The sequence below is a fragment of the Aplidium turbinatum genome, chromosome 12 (assembly GCF_918807975.1).
Source record: "Aplidium turbinatum chromosome 12, kaAplTurb1.1, whole genome shotgun sequence".
NCBI lineage: Eukaryota > Metazoa > Chordata > Ascidiacea > Aplousobranchia > Polyclinidae > Aplidium > Aplidium turbinatum.
This window is the reverse complement of record NC_137483.1, coordinates 8075678-8088759: the sequence shown is the minus strand read 5'-3', so window position 1 is coordinate 8088759 and position 13082 is coordinate 8075678. Positions and strand designations below refer to the sequence as shown.

General features: G+C 37.6%; 1 protein-coding gene across 1 annotated transcript; it reads right to left on the bottom strand.

Moving 5' to 3' along the window:
• Positions 1–11: 11 nt before the first annotated feature.
• On the bottom strand, positions 12–6678 carry LOC145781105 (splicing factor ESS-2 homolog). Its single transcript, XM_082592860.1, has 11 exons — positions 6497–6678; positions 5477–5642; positions 4674–4809; positions 4151–4282; positions 3804–3945; positions 3345–3441; positions 2587–2826; positions 1927–2086; positions 1281–1423; positions 885–997; positions 12–664 (listed from the first exon to the last, which is right to left on the bottom strand). The coding sequence occupies exons 1-11, from the start codon at positions 6605–6607 to the stop codon at positions 575–577; spliced, it is 1530 nt and encodes a 509-aa protein (XP_082448986.1). The 5' UTR covers positions 6608–6678; the 3' UTR covers positions 12–574.
• Between the last annotated feature and the right edge of the window lie 6404 nt (positions 6679–13082).

Sequence of the window (13082 nt, the reverse complement as noted above, 5' to 3'; positions counted from 1 at the left end):
GTATTTGGGTATCACGATGTGGACCACTTTGGAGTCCGGTGCCACAAATAAAAAGGGAAACAGTAGAAGGTCAGCTCTATAGAAGTCAAAAACGGGCTGCTACAACTCGGTTACAGGTAAAGTAAAAATAACGGTGTTCGTATCATATAATCACCATCTAGCCAGCGAATGTCCTTTCTTACATTAATTCGACGTCTGCAGGCATTGAACCAGTGAAAAAATAAACTAGATTTTCTGGGTAGAAAAAAAGTTTCAGTTTAATGTTGAAGCATTTGAAAAAAAAACACTGAAAAACCAAGACATCACCCTGAGACAACTGCAATGTCAGTTTCTTCCTGATATCCAAACCACTCCGGAACCAACCACACCAAGATGGCAAATCAACCGTTTTTGTACATTGATTCAACGTTGATTAGTTGTCTGGGTAGCGACATGCATGTGGCAATTATAGCATGGGTCTACGGTCACATGTTCACCACCAGATGGCGAAAAGTGAGGCATCCTATCCCCTGAGAACAGCACTCATCTCTGAGGTGTCTGATCAACTTCCAGGCGGAAGAAATGAATGTAGAGATCAGAAAAAATCTCCAGCTCTTTTTCTTTTCTTGTTTGGAATGTTCAAAAGATTGTCAGTGATGTCACTTCTTCCAGGAGTTGAAGTGTTCTGAAAAAAATGGAATCTCTCGTTGCAAAGCTGTTGATGCAAACAAATGTCGGACATTCTGAACCTCGACGGAATCGAAAACGTTACAGTCATTTATTTTTGTCTACTATGTTTGTTATAATGTTGTTTGATTCTATACGTTTGTGTTTACACAAAGCTTTGGCACTAAGTCAAGTCCGCACAAAAGCTCTCGTAAAAAATATTCCAAACATATTCTTACCTTGGGGGTTTTCCGCAAACTGGAAGGTGTTTTGGCCAGGGGTGTTTCATTGCCTACTCTCCCTCTCAAGGACGGAGAAGGAGTGTAACTTGCTTTCAGTGCTTTATCGGTACCTGCATGCAGGAAGTCGTCAAAATCGCACTAGATTCATGTCACTGACCGGCGACCTGTGTGGCAGGAATTAGTGGTGTGATGCATATAAGGTCAGAAACGGCCATCTATGGTTGCCATTTCTGCTATACCCGGCTACCGAGAAATCAGCCCAGAAAACGATCAAACCGTAAGCATTGAATACAAGCATGAAATTATAAAATAAAAATTATGTATGTAAATTTGCGCAATCAAAAAAGAGGTAAATCATAACAGAACTGCCCAATAACAAGAACTGAATCTTACCAAGGTTGAATTTTCTATTGACAAGCCTTCTTGCTGCAGGCGATAAAGTATTAATCCTCTCAACACTCATCACCGAGCCTACCCTGCCAGGCGTGCCAAGGACACTCGCCTTCATCTGCTTTAGGGCGGCTTGCTTCTTGGCTCTGTGTGGACAAGTGTCGTTTCAAAGGACATCCCAGACAGTCAACAAATCAACCCACTTTTTTACATTGAATGTAAAAAACGGTTGATTTGTTGTCTTGGATGTATGTTCAACGATTACATATCGGCGAAGGCCATCAACATTCTCTTGATTTGTAATTCTTGAAGAGCGCATATCATCCATCATAACCTTCTATGAGTGTACGCAAAATAGAAAGAAATATAGACCAACACGGCTTATTTAATAATGATCTTCATGTGAGTGGTAGTAATAATCACTACCACGGTACTTCTCACGTATTGGTAAAAAAATTACCTTACCGACTACAATACATACATCTACGTGGATCAAAGGTGCATGAAGTAAACGCTATGTATGTGTCGTTGCCTACATGCTGCTCATATTGTCATAATGAAAAAAAAATTTAGACTGGAAAAATATTTTATTTTAGTTAAATACACCACAACAGTCTCTTGCAGTAACGATGACACGCAATGAAATAACCTTTTCTTTTTTGTATTTTCATCCACCATCTTGTGCGTGAGCTTGTCTCGCTCGCTCTCTTCAGGAAAGCGAAATGCCGGCCCAGGGGTGGAAGAAGGCTCCAATCGGGCGGGGGTACTCTCAATCTCTCCCCATGTCATCAAGGGTGACTCGTTCGCTCCTAAGCAATGGATCACAATTTCAATGAAGAAACCACACGGACGAGTACCAGCGCTAAACTGATGCATCGCATTCTTGTGCATACCGAATGCCATACGTGCGTTGTCATATGCGGCTAAATCAGCAGTGTATGAACTAAACAAATGTACATTGTACAGTGTGCACCAAAAGCAACGCATTCATGGCCGCGAAGGAAGTTGCTTAAAATTATTTCCTTAAATACACATTTGAACCACTTTAAAAATATCTTTAAAGTCGTAGGAGTTATGTAAAACAGGGCTACTCAAACGTTTTTATTGTGCAACCCCATTTCAGCAAATAATTTTTTTATGCGACCCCTTAGTAAGCAGTTAACAGTGTAAACTGCCCTACCCACTGTTGGCCCACTTTTAACTTGTTAGGCGACACTAAAACTGTGATTTACGACCCCGTTTGGACTCACGACCCATAGTTTTAGAAGACCTGATGTAAAATACAAGATTCTAAGTCTAGTTATCCTACCCGGCATGGGGGAAGGTGTGGCAACAAATCCATAATTTCCAACGCGTGGTGACTCTTGTGGAATGATGGTTTTCCCATCTGGACCTATCTTCTCTCCTGCCATACTTTTGTTTTCATTGAAATGTTGAGCTAGTTTGCTTTTGTTAATCGCGTTCTTGAACGGATCTTCTTTAAACCCCGTGTTTTCGTGTTTAATTAAAAGCGGTTTCTTGAAGATCTCGTCATCAGAAGGCTCCAAACCTACGTAATAATCACAAAAAAGGTTGAAGCAGTCTTTCCAACGCTTCTCAGCAGCGCAAAGTCACAAAAAAATGCGTCCTGTATTTAAAGAAGCGGAATAAAAAAAAACGTATTTCTGTAGAAATGGCATCAGAATCAAATAGAAAAATCTCATGGAAGGGATGTTATTTGTATCACCGACATACCACTTTTTCCAGGATATTAAAACTGGGATTTTCAACCAAAGTGAGATTAAAATGCAATAAGAAAAAATTACTGAAAAGAAGGCGGGGAACGTTGGTGCGCTTCAATGGCGCGAAATTCAACGGAAAATCCCGACGCCTGAGAGGAAGCGATTAAAGAGACAATAGCCATCTGTGCCATCGCTGCAAGTCATGTGTGGCCCATTGAAGGTCGTAATCGCCGAGAAATAACTTCACCATTATTTGATGATGACTCCATGCCTTTAAATTCTCTTCTACATGCCGTACAGCATCATTTGCATATCCACATTCTACCTCACCTTCGGGGTGCCTCACCTTCGGGGTAGTACATTAATGAGTTTTTGTTCTTGTATTCCCATGTGTTGATTGGAACGGTCGCTCGAGTGTTTTTCGAATGGGATGCTTCCTGTACCTACGCAAAACGAACACAGGTGAAACAAGTTTTTTTTGCTGGTGTGGCAAACGGCAGCGTGATAGTTGTAATTAACAACACTTCTTTTAGTAAATTTCTGAAGAAATATTAACGCTTACAATTTGCAATTTCACAAAAAAAAATGGCATAGGACATCGTCTGAGATGGTTGGGACATAAAGGGGTGGATGGAATTAACTAGGCTTGTTTGGAATAGGGTAAAAATGGGAAAAAGTTAAAAAGACCACATAAAGCCCAGAAAGAGACAGTTTAAGAAAGATTTTAAGTTTTGTCACGAATTGTGTACTAAAATAAAGAATATAAAATAAATTCACAAAAAAACTTATGCAACGCAAAATCCACCTGTGTTGATGAGGAGCCATCTGTGAGAGCCAGTGGTTTATCAGAGTTGTCTTCTAAACGAAGAATTTGTTTCGTAGTTTCGTGGTGTCGCTTTTCTGCTTCGTACAACCATGCATGTTTTTCTCTTCTTGCTTGATCGGATCTGTATAATAAACATATCGAATTGTATACAACCCATGACTTGAACAGTAACAAATTATAAATTTATCACCACTGAAACCTAGCAATGCTTTCTAACAATTTAATATCGATGGTATATGGCTGATGAATTTAAAATAAAATTCAAACAACTTTACAAAATAATTAAGATCAAACTCCAATGAAACCATGATAATTGCTGCATTTACTTGTCCATGATGCCTTCAAATGAGTCATTGTCTTCACTGGTGTACTTGGCAAGAAATTTATTGAGGCCAGCACCCGTGTCTTCTTTCGTTACACCTTCTTCTTCGGTGGTTAAAACCTCTTTCTTCTTGTATCTGCAAAGAATGACATACTTCTACATTGCTGCTTTCTCACATCGTTTATGTAAAGTATCAGCATAGGTGAATTCATAGCACCATTCAGTATACTTACCATATTATACTAATTGCAACTGCATTTATAACATAAGTTACCCCTGAGAAAAGTATGCATGGAACGATGGAAGTAAACACAAAGTGTTATTCACCATCAATCTGCATAAAACATCATCAATACAGTTTCTTAATCTGAAGTTTTTTGTGCCCTACAATGGGTTCCTGATCCGCATGATAAACAACAGAATGGCAGCTCAATAGCCTACTCATTCTTAAAACAATAATTCCACATCACAAATAGTTTGTCTTGAAAAGAGCACCTAAAGTCCTAAGCGATAATACAGTACCGTACCCTAAATTATTTCCCTCAGCTTCGTCATTGTATGATGAAGATTCTGTTTGTTTGTTCTGAGTGAGTTGAGGTATTGTCTGTTCTTTCTGCTGTAATGGAGTTTCAAAGGCAGCAGGAGATGGAAGTGGAGTGCATCCTATATTGTAAATGGCACAGTGCATCGGCTTATTCTCGACACCTCAACTATCTTGTTAAAAAGTACAAGCTGATCATTTAGTTATGAATGATTGCGATATGCCGGTGTCCATATCTAAAAAAAGAATGTTATGTACAGAACTCTAAAGGCCATGGGCAAGCCTACCTACACCATGCAAAAGTTTTTGAAAATATATTATGTTGTTGTTCACAACAAAACATAAACCATAAAATACTATGGCCGATAGCTCAGCTGGTTAGCGTTGACTTCATAAATGAAGAAGCTTCAAGATTAAGTGGCACTGGTTCGACTCTTGGGGTGTGCGGCTGTGCGCTTGAGCAATGCACGTTAAGGACTGCTCTCCATTCAGCGATATCTAATGGATGAAATAATTTCTCGGCAACAAGACTTCAACCACAATCGAAAACTTTACTCTGTTAATCTCAGTGACCAGGCCTGCGTCAGTGGTTCAAAGCTTCTACAAGTATGTGAAACTGCCAGAATTAATCTCTCAAAGAAGTATTCCCACTCCCAGTTCGAGGATAAGGATTCAATCAACCTATAGTAGTTTTTTAAAGTCATAAACTATGGCTTGAGACATTATAACAAAACGTTTCAAAAGTTAATGTTAAAATACAATGGATACGACAATGAAAGAAACACTTACGCAAGTTAGCAGGAGTAGAACCACGATAGCCCACAGCTGCAAATTTCAGAGCAATTCGCCGCATTTTTTCATAATCTTTATTCTCTTCTGCTTCCAAATAATCCTTTTGGTCTTTCAAATGTTGGTGATCAGGAAAGAAATCACGAACAATGATCCGTTCCACATTCTACACCACATAACACTATGTAACAACAAACAACTACAATATAAACAAAGAGCTCAACAGCCTTCATTAGCGATAACTTCTATGTGCTTAATGAACATCCATACAATCCAAATTGTGGCATTAGTGTCACAATAAATTAGTTAGTGCAAAAACTGGACTTTTGGAACAATTCAAAAAACAAGGTGATGACTTTAAAAGTCGAAATATATTTAGCCAATTTGATCACAAATAATAAGCTAATAACAATATATATAGGTCTTTATATTATATAGCACTATCTGTATTGGCAGATATGCATTGCACTCAGTGATTGAGTGAACCCAAGGGTAAGGCTATATATACTAATTTAGATGCAGACACATCGAGCTTGAAAAATGTTGTGTAAAATCTGGGAACAGTTACTTTATTCAATGATATAGTCCAGTACCATATTTAAAACATTAAATTTCATTACAAAAAAATTAACCAAAAAACAAATTGCAGCAAATACGTATCTAAAGAAAAAACCTTAAAAAGTCTGGCTTACCCCAGAGATCAAACTAAAGCAGATAAATTAGGAATGGTTGCCGCTGGCAAAACCATGGCATTAAAAAATTGATTGATTGAATCTTTATCCTCGGACTGGGAAAGCTTATTGTAGAATTAATCCTGGCAGTTTCGCATACTTGTAGAGGCTTTGAATTACTGACACAGGCCCGGTCACCGAGATTGACAGAGGGAAGTTTCCAATTGTTGAAATCTTGTTGCCGGGGAATTATTCCATCCATTAGATGCCGCTGAATGGAGAGCAGTCCTTAACGTGCGTTGCTCAAGCGCACACCCCGAGAGTCGAACTTATAGTAAAATAATAATACCTCCGAGTATGTTTCTTCATCAAGAACTTTCTTTGGTTTTGCTTTGACCTCTTCATTATCTTCAATGTTGCAAAGAACAGAAGAGGTTGGTAAAGCAACACGCTGATCCATAGCACAAGGAAGTACCGGTATATATTATAATCAAACTACCTATATATTATGTGAAAGTGATGAAAAACTCCCTGAACTGCAATGAGAGCAATATGCTATTCCATTTTCTCCATTGTGATAACACTGATAACCTATAATTGCAAATGTTAGCCTTTGTTACAATAGTTACACTTGGTACCTACACAATACCGTATCACAGTTAGGTAGGCTACTTAGGTAGATGTGTGTCCTTATTTCTCCTGACTGTGGATTGTTTCTGGTACAAGCATTGTAGCCGAGTTACACTACTCCCTTGAATAGCACATCAATTTGGTGCTGCTTTTTGTTTTGTTTACTTTTTGGAAATTATGATCAAAACTAACAGCTAGTCAGCTACAGCAGCAGCTTCAATGTAAACTGATCAACAGAAGATTAACAGTGTTGCCATAAGTTTCTTGACAGCCGATTGTAGCAAGAATTGACAGTGATTGACTCCGTGTTTCGCCCATGAGGCTGGGCTCGTCAGTAGGCCTATCGCCAGAGATGGGCGTGATCTTGATCTTGAAGATCACAAGTGATCTTGAAGATCAAGATCGTGATCTTGATCTTGATCTTCAAGATCACTTTTTTTTTGGTGATCTTGATCTTGATCTAAGATCACTTTTTTTTGTGTGATCTTGATCTTGAAGAACAATAAGATCAAGATCACTTTAAAATTGAATTTTACTTCCTAAATAAAGGCATTTTTTTAGAACTCGTACTGTACAAAGCAGTTAGTGGCAACTACTAACATTAAGCCACTGTTAATATAATATGTGTCCAACAAAAGACGATAGTCTCCGTCTAATCTGGTCAGTGTTGCCAGGGTTTTTTTTAAGGTTTGGTTTGGGTGACCGCTAAGTAGTTTTAAGAGGCCGCAAGTGTTTCATTTAAATACCAAAAAATAACCAAAAAATAGCCACAACTACATACAATCAACGCAACATAAAATGAATTATTCGACAAGGCACAGCTTAAATGATTGTGACAGCGACCAAACAGCCTGCCCAACACGGCCGCCAAACAAGTTTGCTGCACAATCAAACAAAGTGTGCTTGTTGGCTTCTGCTTGTTATGTTTCCACACGTAAAAACTGATCATTATGCGCCATAAATCAGAAATAAACATTGACGAGTATCGAAGGTGCACTTCTTTTGTGAATAACTCTTTGATTCAGCTGTTAGCTGTACCTCCACTTATTCTTTTTTCCGGACGTGAACTATTGATCGTAGGCTATATTCGTATTATCGACAAGACATAGCGAGAAACAACCATTACTTTTCTACTGTAGTTGCAAGTCCAAATTTTGGGAAACCGCTGGAGAAATTTGGGGGACCGTTTCGGTCCCCCAAAACACCTTAAAAAAAACACTGAGTGTTGCCATTTCAAAATTGAAAAAGTTTTCTGTGTTGGTCATAATAAAGAAGTCAACTTCCGTGTACTTTATGTTGACGCATAATAAAAAATGATTTAACTTTGTTCACAATTTCCATGTGTGAATTTTAAAGAAATGTTTTCTTTCTTTGACTCAATTTTAGATGTTTCAAAAGTCTAGAATGGCGGCGTTAAAAAATCTGGACTCTAGGACGCCGACTTTGGTCATGTAAAGTGGTGTATTGCAGCAAATCAACCAGACCAAGACTTGTTTAAGGTCTGAGTATGGAGCGGTTTGTCTGACCTCAGGCCTCTGAACTTTTTTGATAGCAGACAACAGCATCAAGGTTGCCAGATAGGTTAATGGTGCAATAAACATTGACATAATACAGGGAAAGTTAAAACTGCTTAGTAACACGAATAAAAACTCCCACGAACCAGACAAAAATTTGGTAAAAAATGATGCAGTTTAAAGTTTATTTTTATTTATTTATTATGAATAAAACGTATAAAACTAATTGCAAATTTTGCGACTTTTTCAGAACAACTGTAATTAACCTCGGCCTTGGGTGTGACGTTGCGATTCTACGCAAACTACATCAACAATTGATAGGCCTAATAGCAACAGTCACTAACTTATCACAATTCTTAGGCCAGCGATCGAGTAGTTAAAAGTAAAAGTTAGCAATACCAACTATATACCTTTACCCAGGTTGCTTATAGTAATTATTTTTTGCAACATCACTGATCAAAAACTTCATTTTTTTTTCAAGTACACAAAAAGTGATCTTGATCTTCAAGATCACGATCTTGATCTTCAAGATCACGATCTTGATCTTCAAGATCACCAATACTGGTGATCTTGCCCATCTCTGCCTATCGCACCACTAATTATTCACAATTCCTTTTTTCACAATGCCCTCCCTGGCGCTTGCTGGTTTTGTTGGCTCTATTCTTTCCACAAAGGTAAGAGTTAAACTGAGATTTCGACATATTTCTCTATCATTAACTTGCATAAATTAGAAATTTCTAAATTTGTTTTTAAATTTAAAAATACGCTAGGCCTTTGAACTATTACTTTGAACCTTACTTTCAGGAAATTACAGAAATACATTGCCATGGAACAAGATCTTCTCAAAAAGCAACTTTCACTTACGTAGGTAGTGTCAGCTCAAAAAAAGGTCAAGGTAGTTTGAAATTCTTGGGCCAACAAGTATGGAATGATTTACCTTCAGAAATAGTTGGGGATACCAGTATAAAAACTTTTACGGTACGAAAAAATTTAAAATTTATTATGTGAATAAACTTTGTCTGGACTGTTTTTATTGTGACAACATTGACGACTGTTTTGCAAATTGTTTCGGATTGAACATTGTTGGTACCGTACTACGTAGGCCTAGCCTACTAGGGTAGCCTACTTACTGGTGTTTACTAGTGTAGCCTACGGTAGCTACTTAGCCTACTTACTAGTAGCCTACTTACTTACGGTACTTAGGGCTACTAACTGGTGTTACGTAGCCTAGGCTACTACTTATTAACGGCTGTGATGTCATTAACTGTATTCAAGTCGACCTATAAACTGACTGATTTTGTTAAAGTATGAAGTTATAAACTATGATTAGGCCTACTTTTATTGTTTTTGCTTCGTCCTTTATGCTAGCAGTTAAGAGTTTTTGTTTTAGCATATAGGCGTTTGTTTCGTTTTTTTCTCATACTACTTTGTAGGGCATGATATTTTTTTATGTTTGAACAAAACCACAGGAATTCACTTGATTGTCGCAGCAGTAGGCCTAAACAACTTCTTATTGTTTTAATTTTACGGAACTTAAGCTTATCTTGTTTTCAACATAATGTTGAGCTGTGGTCACAGCGGTAAACCATAATATCTTCGTGGGAAAGTTGTAACATAAATTTCCCGGATCCTTTCGTCTGTATGTGATAACACCGAAAAAATACTCTTCTGGAAACGTCTTTCAAGAATTGTATTTCAGCAAAAAATAGCCACTGGCTGTCGAAATATCTTCGTGGGAAAGATGTAACATAAATTTCCCCGATCCTTTCGTCTGTATGTGATACACCGAAAAAATACTCTTCTGGAAACGTCTTTCAAGAATTGTATTTCAGCAAAAAATAGCCACTGGCTGTCGAAAATGGAGTGCAAGGCGATACACCACTAAAACTTGTCACCACAATACAAATTAGGCCTACTTAGATAAAAGACGGAAATTTCGTCTAGTTGGTAAGCACAAGCAAACAGTTAATATTCGACCAACTTTTCAAAACGACAATTCTAAAATGACAAATTGATTGCGATATTTCAACTGCACGTAACTAGCTTATGTGACGTAACAGTGATAAGCATTATGAAGCAATTACAGCGCCAGGTAAATTTGGCTTACGCAAGATTTTGCAATTCAAGATTTAAAATGATGAAATATTTCACAGGTGTTTCAAATGATGGTGAAATCTGTGTCCATTTTTAGAAATATTCCCTGACGTAAGACGCCAGGTCAAGCAGACCATAACGGTTTTATGTGACGTTTGATTTGTACAGAGATTGTCCGGAACAAGCTGATGCTTTACATTTGTCACGTTAAAAACACGGAAGCAGCTGACTCGATGACTATTAGTCTTTCGCTGCTTCGTGACTGATGTTGAATATGTTTGTACCGGTTTATTGTTGTACCGTTTACTATTTTCGCAACAGACGAAATAAAAGGTTTGTCTCTCTCTGACTGGTAAAAGCGGCGGTCGAATACCCTTGTGGCAAGAATTATAGTGGTGGCGAAACTGCCAGGATTAAGCTTTGCAAGAAGCTTTCCCAGTCCGAGGATAAAGATTCAATCAATCAAAAATCACGATGTGTTTTACATTTCTTATCACGAGCAGAATGAGCCAAAAAATGGTGGAGCTGCAGCGTCACAGCAGTGACAGCACCATTACACGAGCCGCCACTGCACTCAACTACAAAACAATTAAATTGGATTGTTTTATTGTTAATTGACATAGCCTATGCATTGAAATATAGGTTATAGCGTATAGGCTATTAGTCTAGGGCCCTAAGGCCTAGACCTACACTCTTGGCTATAAAAAAGTGATGGGAACACTCCAGACAGACTTACAGTAGGCTAAGTTATGAGATTTTAATTTAAGACAACACAATAGCCTACTAAGTTACTAACTTATCCCAATCTTCAAAAAATAAATTATTATTGAAATCTTTCTATGATCGTGAAAGAAAATTGCTTAAAAGCTTAATTTTAAATCAAAACGTGTTTAGGCCTACTCAAACTTCCGCAAACATCTTGGATAAATTCTGTCAAATACGAAGTGTGCGTCTTGATCAAAAACATTATTGGGCATAAAAATTCACAAAAAGCGATCAAAACAAGGTTGCACTTGTCAAAATAATTGGAGGCAAGGCAAGCCTCCTCACCTCCTACAAATATCTTTCTTTAAAGTCAACTTTCAGGTAGGCTACCGGTAGGCCTACATTGTCTTGTGTTAAAAATTTTGCTTCATTGAAATTTCCTCCAATTAGGCTATTATTTAACCGCCGGACAAACTGGATGTAGCCTAAGTGGGCCCATAATTTTGAACCTTTTTATTACCCGTTTGAAATTTACGTTTATAACTGCCTATAGTGACTTTCAAAAACAAGACATTGAAAAGTCTGTTATGTGTTGCCGAAAAATCTTACACGCTTAATTTTATAGTTGTCTGCACCACGAACATGGGCCTTTTGAACGACTGTTTGCATCGAAATCATTTGTGCTACACAAATATTTTACACACGCAGGGGCGGATTTACCTATGGCGCCCCCCTAAAATTCCAATTTATTTTTTTATGTGTGCATGCAAATTTGCTCAGCTGAAAGATCGTTTTCCGCCCTGAAATTGCTAAAAACAAAAATACGTAGCTGCATGCGTGAAGAAAGGATGTCCAGTTTATTAATCACATACTGCAACAAAGATGTATCGGTTACGTCAGACGAAATCTTAGGCGAGTTCGCAAAAGGTGACAGAAAACTGTTGTTATGAACAAAACTGTGTTTTATTATTCAACGTTGATAGATCGGCTAATCCCATTTTGTTTTCGAGAAACTTGTGTATACATAAAAAAAAAAACTTTTTTAACTCAAGTTTATATAATATAATGCATGGTAGCAATCCAGATTTTATGGCAGTTTAGGCAGAGAGATAGGATGGAATGCCATACATCAACCTTTTGGACAGTAAAGCTGGATCTGGTCTTGAACACATCTTTGCTAAATTTATTACGTGTTTTATTCAAAACATGTTTGTGATCGAATTACTTGTTTGAGGAAATCCAACGTCATTTTTATACGTTGTTACAAATTACAATTACGTATTGAGACGTTTTTGCAACATTATCAGCATGAGTAGTTTAATCGTATTGTTATTTTGCTCAATTGCATCATTGTCAGTTCACAATATTTTGTTTTGCTGATAGGGCATAGGCCCGATTTTGCTTATTCTACAAAATAGAAATAGTACACTCTTATTGCTGCAAGCGCTTTGTTCATATTTGAATTATTTTTTTATTCGCAATATCTTAACTGAGTAGCCTACCACTCACTTGTACAAAGTACACCTAGGCCTTACCGTTTGAATGTTTTTTATAATGCATTTTTTTGGGCTATGCACCAGTGAGCAGTGAGCTTAAGGCACTCTAGATTGGTGATTTATTGAAATGGATTTTGGTAGTTACCCCTTTTCATTCACTTGGAGCAATCACTGTTGTATAGCCTAAAGTTTTAGTGGAAAATACCTAAATTATCATTTCACGTTCGTTATTGCTTTTAATTGGCACGAGCGGCATTATGGCATTGCCTCAACTTTACAACTGATTGTCACTTGTGGTGTTGATTTGTGATGAGGGAATGACTGGTAGCCTACCTGACTTAGATAAGCAATTTTATTGATAAAAACGCAAAAAATTTTCCCAAGCCGTTTGCGGCGAGGTTGTTACATACTTCTTTGGCGCCCCCTAAAATTTTGCCCTAAATTCGCCACTGTACACACGTTGGTAAAAATTCTTTTATTATAAAAGAACATGTCG